At 41.8% G+C, this 14511-nt stretch overlaps 1 protein-coding gene across 1 annotated transcript in view; it reads right to left on the bottom strand.

Moving 5' to 3' along the window:
* The window catches only part of TRPC7 (transient receptor potential cation channel subfamily C member 7), a 110523-nt gene that overhangs the window by 17171 nt on the left and 78841 nt on the right, over positions 1-14511 (bottom strand). Inside the window, exons 6-9 of the mRNA XM_083600065.1 lie at positions 13684-13917; positions 10133-10397; positions 3746-3941; positions 2165-2386 (exon numbers count right to left, since the gene is read on the bottom strand). Of these exons, the coding sequence (XP_083456191.1) occupies positions 2165-2386; positions 3746-3941; positions 10133-10397; positions 13684-13917 (917 nt within the window). The remainder of the gene's footprint in view (positions 1-2164; positions 2387-3745; positions 3942-10132; positions 10398-13683; positions 13918-14511) is intronic.

The raw sequence follows: 14511 nt of genomic DNA, 5'->3' as shown, positions 1-14511 counted from the left end.
GTGTTCAGGGGCAGGGTTATCCAAAGATGCTCGCGTCATACCCTAGAACAGGAGCAGGAAACCTGTGGTCCTCCTGTTGTTGCTCAACTACAACTCCCACCACCCCTGTCTATTTGTCAAGCTGACTGGGGCTGATGGGAGCTGGAGTGCAACAGCCTCTGGAGGGCCCCAGGCCCCAGCACCTGTAGCCTAAAATATTTCAGCAACATCTCAGGAACCAGATAGCTTGGAAAACATAGTTATCCAGGATACCACAGCCCATACCGTTGATTTAGATGGCTTAGTCAACAGCCGCTGCCCAGTTATTAATTGCATCAAACTGGAAAGGGGGAAAAGTACCAACAGTAAGGGAATGGCAGAATAAGTTACTAGACTATGGAGAAATGGCTCATTTGACAAATAGATTAAAGGGAAATACAAAACAATCATTCACGCAAAAATGGGATACGTTCAAGAAATACCTACAAAAATACAATAACTACATAACTTCTATGGCAACATTTGAATGACCCTTGTGTAAATTAAACATTATTAAATTAGGAGAAATGGTACAATATTTTATAAGAAAGTATTAGAAAATATATTAAGAGTAAGGTAAGAAGTATAAGTACATTCAATGTTGTAAATGTAACTTACATTGGGAAATGACTGGAAGTCTATTTTGACTTAGTTTAGTTTATTGGATTTTATTGGTTTATTTTTGTTTAGTTAGAAAGTATAAGAAAAGAGCACGTAGAAATACAACTTTAAATCAATATTTAATGGTATAATTATTTAAGGTTGTTATTATTATTAGTTTTACCTTTTCTTTGTACGTGTATTTGTGTATGATATCCTTGATGTCAATTAATAATAAAATAAAATAAAATAAAAAGATTTAGATGGCTTAGAGAGCTACATTCCCTAGAATTTTTTTTTTTGCACCTGGGACACTGCTATAGAAGCATTCAATGCACAGGACGGATGGAGGAAACAAAAGAGCAGGAAAGACAAGCACCCATCTATAGAAACAGACCTGGCTGCCTCTGTTAGGAACATTCTGGAAAAAGGAAGGAGCAGCGGAGCAGGACTCAAGGTTTCATGGAGGTTGTGGAATGGATTGAGAGACACAACTGGAAACCTTGCTGCATTCTCAGTGACATCAGCCTGAGAGGGTTTTTGAATTTGGAATTCGTCAGTGGGGTGTGGGGAGAGAACTGACTTTCTTTTGGAAAATAGCTCAGTTTGCCAAGGCCAGTTCCAAATTAAGCCAGAAGGAGCTGATTCATCACTAAAAAGAGCAGTTTCTATGTAACTGATATTACTGTAATTATTTGCAAGTTTTCTTCATTGAACCCCTGGGGAAGGCTGTGCAGGTTCAAAGCCTATGAGGTTTTGAAAGTCATGGTCTGAGTGAACACCTGCAGTCTAATTTTTTTTGGGGGGGGAGTGCCATGATTATTTTGCTGCTGAGAAAAACTATACATTGAGATGCGGGGGTCACATCATTGTAATAAAATTCTCTTGTTCAAGCACCAGTTGGAAGTTTTGTCCCTACCTCCCCCTCTACTCCACCTCCAGCTTCATAAACTCTGAACAAACGCCGGCTCCCTCGGCCTGAAGCGAGATGTGTGCCGCACCCCATAGCCGCCTTTGACTGGACCTAACCATACAGGGGTCCTTTACCTTTGCTGCCTGTTCTCCTTGCTGCACTATTGCTTTTTCTATGACTCTGCAGAGCAAACACAAGCCACACCAACGCACAGGGAGACTGTGGATGTATTTTAGCTTTAGCAGGCGCTAGAGCAGGCGTCTGCTAACTCGGCCCTCCAGATGTTTTGAGACTACAATTCCCATCATCCCCGACCACTGGTCCTGCAAGCTAGGGATCATGTGAGTTCTAGGCCAAAAACATCTGCACTAGAGTGACGCTCTCTCATATTGTGACACATTTCCATAAAGGCTGGCTGCCACATTTTTAAAGCAGTGTTCTTCAGCTTCAATTCTTGGTGGACTTCCATCAAACATGACCACGGACTAAGCTATCTGATGACAGTGAGAGCTGTCATCCAGCAACATCTGGGGACTCAAGGTTGAAGAACACTGGTTTAAACAAAATGATTAAATGAAGGGATGAATGAACAACCCCCCAACCACAACTTTTGTTAGAAATAAAAGGACATACCCTTAGCTTGGAATTCAGCATGCCCATCTCGAGATCATTTTCACAGTTTTTGGCCTTGGATTTGCAGAGTTTTATGAGGCACATTTTAATTCTCATTATGAGATAATAAAACGACTTAGGGCTTGGCACTAGGTTAAAAGGAGCAGGTAGAGTCCTTCCCTCGTCAAAATATGAAAGCCAAAGCTTGGCACGTGCAAACTTCCATTCCACATCTGCATCCTCCTGCAAAAGGAACAAAGGGGAGGGGTTGCTTTTTAAAAGATGGCAATGTTACCATTTCAGAAGACAACTCAGTTCATATCATTCCACAGATGGGCAATACATTTGTTGGGACCAACCAAAATGTCACAAAAGTGCAGCAAGCTTTCGATTCTCCAGATGTCTTCCTCAGGCAAGATTAAAAAAGAAATACTAAGCAGTGTGTACATGCTTTTAAATAAATAAGGGAGAGTGGGATGTACAAAACCTAGGCTTATCTTGGAGGCATGAGGTTGTTTATAGACTCAGTCCCAGATGGAAATTGCATGCTGAATTAGTCCCTCCCAGGAACTACAGATGTCAGTCTTGAACAGTCTTGAAAAGGTGCTTTAAAAAGTGCTTTCGATTTTGATCTTCTTACACAGGTGCCAAAATGTTTTGTCCTGAAGTCAACCGTCTGCAAAAATGCTGCTTATAACTTCCTTTTGCAATTAGCCATGAATCAAATGCACTACAGAAATATCCAATTCTTTGGCATTTGATCCACTATAGATTCTCACATAGCAGTTTGGACTTCTCATCCCTTTTGGTAGGATTATAATCAGGCCTTTTCTTTCTTTCTTGATATGGCCTTATTCTATAATGTGGTTCTTTTTCAGACGTAGGATGTGCAAACAAGTTCATTTCTCAGTTTAAAAAATTCACTGCTACATGACTGTCAAAGGAGCCAAGACACAAATAACAATTGTGGGAGGGCAATTCAAGGTGAGCACTGCCTATTTTGATCTAAATGGCATCTTTCTTCTGTCTTTCCACTTGTACCTTCGGATCTTCAGATTAATTATTGTTTGCTGAGTGAAAACCAAAAAGCTATCAGCGTCAGTAAGAGAATGTGGCATCTGCTGATAGTCCATTCTTAAATCTGCACCATGATAAATGCAGGATGCTTACTGAGTTTTTTAATACCTCTCTTCTGGTGTAATGTTGTGTTTCACAGGGATTCAGATATAACTACATTACAAATAGGTAGCAGCAACAACGATCCTATTTTATGGTTAGTAGCCTGGGGGCAGGTTTAGCCATATTGTGCCCCTTCATCCAAACCCAGATTAGAAATACTGTACACAGAGATGTTTCCTCAAGGATCTTGAAATCATTTGCAAATTAAATAGAGGAAACCCACTGGGTAGAGATGGATTTTGCCCTTAGAGAGAGCAAAGGCCACAGTGACGGAACTGGGCTCCTTTGGGAGGAAGAGTGGGATAGAAATTTAATAAATAAAAATAAAATAAATGACCAAGTGAGAAAAAGAGATGATCTTCCTTTTCATAATATATAGTCACCAATTAAATTTGCTACATCATCACATTTGATGTACCTTACCTCAATTTCCTGATAGGAATTGTTGATCATGGCTATTAACATGTTGAGGAGCACAACCACCATGGTGACGTTATAAACTCCATAGAGCACATATCCAATGTTCTCAATAAACTTGTGGTCGTACTTCAGCACCACTGATATTACCTCAGACAAACCAAATATGGACCAGAATAAGGTTTTAAAACTTTCTTCTACCCTAAAGACAAAAAAAGAGTCTTTAGTCCTCCATAGATACCTTGTCTCCATGTGATCACAGGAGCTGCAAATACAACTAGGCAATATCATCTGAAGTGATAAAGATACATGATTTCCTAAGAGGCTAAGAGCACTGACGAACAATATCACACGCTTACGTTGACTGATTTTCCTATTTCCAATTTTAGTCTGGATCTGGACTATGAATCCATACAGGGTTTCAATATTTCCATTGGCAATTCACTAAATCCTCCGTGGATCACTGGTTAAAAGGTAAAGGTACCCCTGACCGTTTGGTCCAGTCGTGAACGACTCTGGGGTTGCATGCTCATCTCGCTCTATAAGCTGATGGAGCCAGAGTTTGTCTGCAGCTTCTGGGTCATGTGGCCAGCATGATTAAGCCGCTTCTGGCGAACCAGAACAGCGCACGGAAACACCATTTACCTTCCCGCCAGAGCGGTACCTGTCTATCTACTTGCACTTGACGTGCTTTTGAACTGCTAGGTGGGCAGGGGCTAGGACCCAACAACGGGAGCTCACCCCGTTGAGGGGATTCGAACCGCCGACCTTCTGATCAGCAAGCCCTAGGCTCTGTGGTTAAATGTGAACTAAACACACCTACCCTCACATCTTACCTTATGCATGGGAACGCAAGCTGCATAGCCAAGGCTCAGTTCTTTTATTTAATTTTGTTTGTTTAAAACATGTACACTATGTGAGGAATTCATTTCTGATGGAACGATATGCCCACCCCACTCCCCACATGGTGTTCTGAGGAGACTCCTGAATCACTGAGATGATAAGATCTAATCGAGGGGTGAGAACTCTCAGGCCCCGGCCCTAAATGTGGCCATCTGGGGCAATCTTACTTTCTGGACTCTCACTATGGCACACCTTTCATTGGACCACACAGCTCACTGGCCTTGTTCCGTATCCTCAAGTGATTTTGCTTGCTTGAACTGTAATGATGCCTTTTGCTTACCCAGATAAATGGAGAGATGCATACTTACTTTTGTATACCTTCCTATATACAGGTAAGCATCACACCTGTTGCTTGGCATTACTCTACAGCAAATGAGCTAAACTAAATGAGTATTATTGCATCCTTACACTGCTTTTCCTTTTAACAGTTGAAGGGTTTTGAAAACTACATATAAAGAACTGTAAAACTGTTGTTCATATAAGCCGAGGCATGACTTCTGTTCTTCCATTAAGCAGAACATTTCCCAGTAATAATACCTTTTATAAATGTTTGAAGGTTGTCATCTAAATCACTTAGCCAACTGAAATAAAAAACCTTGACCCCAGCAGTATCCCTCTATTAACCTTTTATTTTAATTTGGAAGGGTGCCACTATTTTTTCAGGTCCTCCCAGCAATGTTAATATATTAGTGTCAAAACTGCTATTTTCCCTCACAACTTAAGCATTAACCTCTGTTTTGGAATGCTGCCATATTTCCCTTGAAAGTCTCATTGTTATGCAGGCATTGTGAGTCTGTGACCACAATGGTCCTATACATATTAACTGAATGAGGTAGAACAGAAAATGGCACCCTCTTCCCATGTCAAAGTGCTTACTGTCCAAAGCCTGCCAAATTATTTTGGCACTTGAGGTAAAATAATAATAATAAAAAAGCCCTCACATCTCTTCCCCCAGCCACTTTTTGGCAGTAAAAATATAGTAATAATAATAATAATAATAATAATAATAATAATAATAATAATAGCAGCAGCAGCAACAACAACAATAAAAATAACAACAACTGATGATTTGTTGCCCTTTCATTATTCCCAGGCATAGCTGCTTGAAATGGCAGTCTGAGGTGGTGGGAAACCCATTGTTTAAGTTGTAGCACTTTGTGAGGCAGGTGGAGGTTAACATGGAGAAGTCTACCACCAGCACCGCAGTTGGACAGCAGACTGAGGACATGACACAACTGCAGCATATGAGAAGTTGAACTCAAGCACAAGAAAGATGGGAATGTATCTGATAATGGACTCTTTATAATAATAATATAATAATTGATTATTTCTACCCCGCCCATCTGGCTGGGTTTCCCTAGCCACTCTGGGCAGCTTCCAACAAAAGATTAAAAATACATTAAAACACCAGTCATTAAAAACTTCCCTAAACAGGGCTGCCTTCAGAAGTCTTCTAAATGTCAGATAGTTGTTTATCTCTTGGACATCTGATGGGAGGGTGTTCCACAGGGCGGGTGCCACTACTGAGAAGGCCCTCTGCCGGGTTCCCTTTAGACAAAACTATTTATTTGACTGTCTGAGGACCCCTTACATGTGTGCACAGACCACAACATTTTTATTTATTAGGAATTATTTTGTATTGTTTGACTGTATTTGCTTTTGTTTCCCTTTGGAAAATTCAATTAAAAAACTGTTAGTTTAAAAATGCTCTTCCATCCCAAAGCTGTCATCCACATAAACTACTAGATGTCAGAAAGGAAGAGTTTTAGTTGCTGGATTTTTGGTCTTTGATCTTCCTGAGATCCAGTTCAAGGTTTTCTATTGTTTTTATGGAGGCACATTCATATGGAGCCTACTTTCTATAGCGACACAGGCCAAGGGCTCAGAGTTTGTCTGTCCCTGCTATAGGCTTCACCCTGTCACATTGACTTCCCCTTCCCCCACCTAACCCAGCTTTGATCCCTTTCTGACTCAGCAGGAAGTAGGTCTGACCAGCATCCTAGGGATCCACTAATACCTGCCTCCCCCTCTGTTGCTGCTACTGTGATTGGCCAGGTTGTTGTGGTGGTGGTGGCTCCACATGGCTGCAAGAAGTTTGGATTGCTCCACAAGCCATGCTTAGAGTAAACCCACTGAAATCAATGGCAGTTGAGTTTGCAAACTTAAGTCCCGTAGATTTCAGTGGGTCTGTTCTAAGCATGGCTGAGTCTGGATCGAACCTGTTACGTTCGGCACTGTGGTAGTGATCAGATACCCTCCTTCTTCAGGACTGAACAGGTATTTATCCACTTTGCAGAAGGATAAACTGCAGAATGGGGGAAGTGAAGTGAATGATTCAAATTTATCCAGTGAATTAAAGCTGCAAGCCGAGTCTGAAGCCTGCTGGCTGCTTCCCTCTTGCTGCAATACACACAATCTCCCTTACTATATTGGCATCTACATATATCTGTCTCCGGAGGGAGATGGGATTTTTCCATTACTACACATCACAAGCTCAACAGAGGATATTACGATCTTTCATCAAACAAAGAATTAACACCACATAGTAATATGTGACATTAAAACCATGCAGGGAAAAAAATGTGGCAGACAGCTGAGCTGCGTGCTGACTTCTCCTTGTTTCAGTAAGCATGGGGCTTATTTCCAGGAGGACACATCACTTATGTAAATCTCTCCTGCATAATTTCTCTCCTGTCTGAAAAAAGCATTAAGGTATCTTTCCAGATGAATATTTTTGCCTTAAAAATTTAAGTGTTGTAGGCCAAATGTACCTACCCAGAATGCAGGGGGTGGGTAAGATCGTGGGACTGAGCCCGTCTCAGTATTTGAGACACATTCTCTGTGGGAATCTAAGCTTTTTCCAAAACATGCTACATTTCTATGTGCAGGAATAATAAATGGTGCAGCCTCAAAAGATCTTGTCCACATGCTTTTTCTGACAGGCTTTCAGCTGATGTATTGGGGATGTTTTGGTGCTACAGCAATCTGACATGAGAACCATCTCTTGCTCTGCTAGTTAACTAGCCCCAGTGGTGGGCGAAAAGCAGGCGGGCACGTCCTGGGGGCAGCTGTGATGGCACCCCACCGGGATTTTGGTGCCGGGGCGGTGCACTCCCTGCCCCCTCTTCCTCCGTCAATGACCAGCCCACAGCTCAAGGTCTTTAAGTTAGTTCCTCCCTATAGCTATATACTAGGGGCTGAACCTTTGCTTGCTTCACTCACCCTTGGCACCTATTCTACCCCCAACTTTACCCTATATCTTGCCACCACCACCCCCCAACCTCATTGATCACCCCACACCCCACACTGGGTCAGATCCAGCCCAATCGCCTTCTGAATCAGGCCCACAGATGGTCCGGTTTTTACATGAGTAGAATGTGTGCCTTTATTTAAAATGCATCTCTGGTTATTTGTGGGGCATAGGAATTTGTGCATTTTTTTTTTCCAAAATATAGTCTGGCCCCCACAAGGTGGGAGGGACAGTGGACTGGCCCCCTGCTGAAAAAGTTTGCTGACCCCTGCTTTAGACCTCCTGCTTTCCACTTTATGCCACCACAGCAAAGCAAGTTGACGGGTCAGACCTCCACTTATGATTTGGAATGGGCATTAGAATGGATTATTTCCCATAAAATTGGGAAACAAGTCATGTTATTTCTAAGCACACTCTGAGATTACAATCCTCGCACACTTGAAACTGTGAGCCAGGGTTGGAATTCAAAGGCAACTTGTGCTCAGCTTGTAATGAACTTGCGATTTCCAGACTGGGGAATTTCATTCTCCTTGTTTCCGAAATTGGTATCATCGCTAATGGAAATGTGTAAAATAGGATTATTACTCGCAGCCATGTGACAGTGACCGGTGCATTCCTTTACATTTAATCTCTCAAAGACAAGGAATTTAATTCAGCATAAATTCAAATGTAAATTGCATTTATCTTTTTTAAAAAATGATGAATTGGAGCACTAAGAAGTGAAATACTGACAGTTGCAACCTGAAATCTGCTATCTTGTACAGCTTCTTTAGGCCACAGCCTTTAATTACAGGATTAGATACTATTTTTCACTTCCAACATCTGTCAAAGGATGTGTGCACTTGAGAGCAGAATTAAGGGCATACAGGCAGTTGAAAATTGGATGATTCATTCTGCTTGACTGAGCTACAAAGTTTTATATTCATGTATATTGTTAAGATGGTACCCAAATAGCACATAGCATTGGGTGGCATAATGAATATGGAAACAGCAGAAGTCAAGTCCGAATAGCCTCAAATCTAGGGCTTTTTAAACAGGTTTTTTTTTAAATGCCCACTCCTGATTTACATTTTGGCTCTCAGGAAAGTTGTAGAACAATGTGTTCAATACACTGATAACACTCATCCCTGTATCATCAGCATATGGAAAACCTTGAGGTGCAAAGTCCCTAAGGATTCCTCAACTGCCAGGATTGTCTGGGGTTCAAAAAGAGAATATTAGAGAATGTTTGCTGATAAGTCTCATGATTCAGCTACTCAAAGCTGCATAGCACCCTACACAGCTTAGGTACAAGCTATCTGAAAGATTGTATTCCCTTATATGAACCTGCCTGGGTTTTGAGATCTTTGGGGCAGGCCCTTCTCTTGATCCTGCGACCCTCACAGGCATGCTTGGTGGGGACATGGGAGGAGAGGGCCTTTTTAGTAGCTGCCCCCAGACTTGGGAAATTCCTTCCTAGAGTAGGCTCTCTCCTTGCTGTCCTTCCACTGGCAGGTGAAGACTTCCCTGTTCTAACAGGCTTTTGGGAACTGGCTGCTTTTAATGAAAGGGCTGGTGCTATGCTGTTTTTACTGTAATTAATTGTATGTTTAAACCAAATTTTATATATATATATAGTTTTAATCCTATCAATGTTTAATTGTTTTTCAATTATAGTTTTTTCCTTATGTTTTTAGCAGTTCTTGTTTTTATCTGTAAGCCGTCTTGAGTCCCATCAGGGAAAAAGTTGGACTAACAACAACAACAACAATACAGAAGACAAGTGAAGAGAAATGGCTTGGGGAAGAGAGGGGCAAACATAGCAAATCAGTGGTTTCATCCAACCTTCCCTAAGCATCATACTTAAAGCCAGGGCTTTTTTCCAGCTAGAACTCACCAGAACTCAGTTCTGGCCCCTCTCAGAATGGCGCCATTGCCATTCTAAGAGAACGAGGAAGGAGTTCATGGTGAGTTCCGGCACCTATTTTTTTCTAGAAAAATAGCACTGCTTAAAGCAAAGGGCGTGATGTGTCATCTGCATTGATCAACCACCAAAGTAAACAGTACTCAAGTTCTTAAATGTGGCACTTTTGCATAAAGTCTATTTTACTACTTCTAATTCTTACACAGCATAGTTCAACGCTTGTTCTATCAAACTGGCATGTAATTTTATGCAAGCTCTGGTTCTGTACAGAACATATACAAAGGCAATCTGGAGAGAAAGCCAGTTGCATCACAAAATGTCCTGCCGAGATACTCACGTCGTGAATGCTGGGTTATATTTTGCACCAAGGTAGTAGGAGTAAAGGTTGAACATTCCAATCATGAAGGCGAGAAACACCATGATGAAAATAACCATGAATTTGAAGATGTCTTTCACAGTCCTTCCCAAAGAGATCTGGAGAGGACCAAAACTTTCATTGGCAGGGAGGATGTATGCAATCCGGGAGAAGCTGAGTACCACTGCAATTGCATATAGTCCTTCTGATATGATCTGAGGATCTGAGGGAAGCCACTTGCTCCTGGCTAAAATGAAACACAAGAGGTGATATATATTATTAATGTGAACAGAGCTAAGGCTCAAGGGGTGGCTGAGGACCCTGTACATTGCAGTAGGAAGACCCAGGGTATGCTTTCTTTCACCGGGGGTTTCCTAGGGATTTCCTAGATGTTACTGTCTTCCCTTCTTACCCACTTCACTTTACTCTCCCAGTTTCTTCTATTATCTTTCATTACTGCAGCAGTTCATCTGCAAGACTTCTAGAACAAAACAGTGGGCTTCGGCCAAAGCAGAGGCACACCAAAGAATAACCAATAAACTAGAAGACTTCTGAAGGCCACCCTCTATAGGGAAGATTTTAATGCTTGATGTCTCATTGTGTTTTTATGTTTTGTTGGAAGTTGCCCAGAGTGGCTGCAGTGACCCATCACAGGGGCCGAGTACAAATAATAAAAGCATCATCATCATCATCATCATCATCATCATCATCATCATCATTAACTAGCATCACATTTCAGAGGATCAAGGTGCAGCAGATGTCTAAAAGTATATATAAGAACACAGGATATTGCCTTGCACTAACCCAGGCAGACCACTAGTCTGTCTAACTCAGTACTGTCTATAGCAGGCATGCCAATGGCAGTCAGGGATGTGACAAATGTGCACTACCAGGGCCGGCCTGGGCTGGCCCAAGACATCTTGCTGTTTGAGGCAAAGGACAAGATGGTACTCCCCACCCCATTCTACAGATTTACTGGCAACTGAAACTTACTCCAACACTGACAATGGGATAGTGTCCTCCATCACACTTGAAGCAGAAGGTTAAGGGTTTTTTGGGGGGAAGGGGGGGAACTATGTGATATATTGCCTTATCACCAAGGACTAGGTGACAGTCAGGGTGCTGCCGCCATTGCTCCCAACATCTGCCACATGAATCAATCACGTCACACTGCCTAATGATAGGGACGGTCCCAGATCAGGGATACAGGGAAAGCACAGCAGATCAGCCACTAGGTTAGAAGCAGAGAGAAAGGATGGGCTCTTTTTATCAGCTACCAGAATGAAAAAACATTGCAGATGACATTCCCCCTATAACTTACAGTGGTACTTCTAGTTATGAACTTAATTCATTCCGGAGGTCCGTTCTTAACCCGAAACCATTCTTAACCTGAGGTGCGCTTTCGCTAATGGGGCTTTTTGCTGAGCCATCGGTGTGCAATTTCCGTTCTCATCCTGGAGCAAAGTTCTCAACTTAAGGTAACTCTTCCAGGTTAGCGGAGTTTGTAACCTGAAGCATTTGTAACCTGAGTCATTTGTAACTCGAGGTACCACTGTTTTCCAATTTATATTATCTTTTTCCTTTACTTAATTTTTTAAAATCTAGTGTAGTATTTAGAGGCTTCTGTTGTCTTTTCCTTTTTTTCTTTCACTTAAATTTAGCAAATATGTTTACAAAAAGAAATGAGGAAACTCAGCCATCCAATACTATGATTATTCAGAACAAAGATGCTGACTCTGAGCTATTATAAACAGACAGACACACAAATAACTAAGAAGAGAAATAATAGGCAGAAATATCAAGTCTCTGACAGGCCCTTGTCTGAATGTTTACTTTTATGATAACTAGTTTGATATTTTAGTATTTCCATTTTTGTGTAGAATTCTGTGAATTACATTACAGGAAAATCCTTTCTTGCTGGTTCATTTTGTACTTTGGAATAACGCTGATTACACAGTTGCTCCACAAGAGGGAGCACTTACCCCACAATATGTAATAGCAGAAAGGTAAAATGGTCTAGCAGTGTCAAAAAAGAATATAATCCATATGCATGCCCTGCTTAGTGACTGCTTTACTATGTGTGTGAACAAAGTTTATCCTGACACATTTTCTTAGAGAAAATGTAAATTATTTCCAAGTGTTCTGCATCTGGGTGTTATAAGAAATCTTCTAAATTCGATAAAAGTACATTGTATCACATTACATCTGAATACTGTTATTCTTTCCTGGCTTCCCTGTTCTGCAGGTTTTTTTCCAGGCAACTGTATCAACAGAGCCCAGAAGATGTATGGCTCAAATTTATGGCAACTTTGTGTGACAGAAGAAAAACATTTCAGTCTATTTTGGTGACCTAGTCCTGAAACAGCTACAATCCTGTTTCTACAATTGTTGACAAATTACATTAACACATCAAAATCCAAAACTCTAGAGGCCGAAACAGATTCTGCTGTGCATTCCAAAGATGTATATTGGAATATAGGAGGTTGAGATCAGGCAAAACCCAGGGACTTCTGCACACAAATCACCCCTTACATTTAAGGAGGCACTACAGACACAATTTGAAAGTGAGAAGCAAATACTGAGGGGTGTAGTGCTTAACCCTCCACTTTCCCCTGCAATCCCCCCCCCCCCGATGCTCCCCCCCCCATGAAAGCTCTGCATGCATATTTGATATCAGGCAGGGAAAACAGCTTGGAAAGCAGGGAAAAGATGAAGGTTAAGCACCCCCTCTTTGCACCTGCATGCTTTTGCCTGCAAATCACCACCATCACCTTTACAGCGCAGACATGCTGGGTTTCCAAATGCATGTTGGCCACTGAACATTCAGTTTTGGCCTCACTTGTATTTCCTCATCTAGAGGAATCTGTCTCAATGCATTTTGACAACAAGCTCACAGTGTGAGAATGGTGCCTTGAACTGGGATTTTAGTTTTGCAAAACCTGCTTCTGGAAATTGCCATCTGTCATCAGACCAGAGAAAACTTTGATTTTATTTTTTTTAACCTCGTGCCTTTTTACCAAGGAGCTGCTGGCAGTCAGTGATAACTTTCGCCAAATGTTTCTTTTCCTTTTTCCCCTTGGAGAAATACTAAGGGGTCCTACCCTAGCAGTGAGTCATATGCCAACGCTTCCCCAGGAGTTTCACCTGCTAAATGTACATACATATTATCAAGCTGTGAATGTCTCGTTCACTCGGTCTCTTTTTCTTTGGAAACACAAAGCAGATCCCTTCATCTGTAGGTTACCTTTTGTACGGTGAACCTCAACAATGCAGAGGTTCTTCTCCTGTGTGGCCTTGAGGTTGTTCATACAACTGCATTCGGTTTGATCTCCACACAAATCTGGAATTTCATTTAAGAGCAGACTTGTCTGATTCTGTATTAGTTGTTTTAACAAACTGGCTCAACTGGACACATTTAATGAATAATTTGCAAACATTCCCTGACCTTCAGGAGAAGAACTTTGCTGCTTCTCCCTCCGGTAATAATCTGAGCCGGAGCAACAAAAACGTATTAAGTAACAACCCTCTCTTACCATATGTGAAGTAGGCAACCTGAGGAGGAAGGGTGACATTATTGAGGTCATCAACGGGAACATACAGGTCCACGTATTGTTGTGCTTCTGATGCCTTGAGAAAAGCCATGAATCTGGCAGTGAAAGAAGCTACAAAGATCGAAAGCATCCCAAAATCCAACAGGTTCCAAAGATGCATGACGTATTCCCGGGGGCCTTCTTCCCAGATTTCTTTGCATTCGGACCATATCATACCTGGGTTGGGGAAGGGAGGGGAGGGCAGACAAACTTGGCATCATGTCATCAGCAAGGTTGGCAAAGGTGTGTACCTCAAAATCCTCAGCCATGCCCTCTATGCCCAGGCACCAGACGTTGCATTAAACTTGCAAAAACACTGTCTCCCCTGAGCAAATGGCAAAGGCAGCATTTCTCCAGCTCCACCCAAAATGTGGTCCTTCCTGGAACGCAAAAACCTAGTGGCCAGAGCAATCTATATTATCTTATAGCTGCCCTTCCCAATATTCACTGACTCTCAGGATAATAAATCACAACCATCATCAACCACAATAGTTCTGCCAAGTCCTCAAAGCACTCCATGTACATTTTATAGTTGCAATCCCCACAATAACCCTGTAAGAGAAGTTAAAATAGGGTTGCCATATTTCAAGAAGTGAAAATCTGGACATTTTGCTGATTTCCCCAAATTCCTCCTGGACGCTAATTCCGTCATTGGAATCCTGGACGTGTCCAGGAAAATCCGGACGTATGGCAATGCTAAGTTAAGTGGTGGTGTCTGGCCTAAGGCCGCCTAGTGAGTTCATGGCAGAAGCAAAATTCAAACCAAGGACC

Source organism: Podarcis filfolensis (assembly GCF_964270895.1).
Source record: "Podarcis filfolensis genome assembly, chromosome: 2".
NCBI lineage: Eukaryota > Metazoa > Chordata > Lepidosauria > Squamata > Lacertidae > Podarcis > Podarcis filfolensis.
Note: the sequence above shows the minus strand (reverse complement) of the source record. Positions and strands in the feature narration are given on the sequence as shown.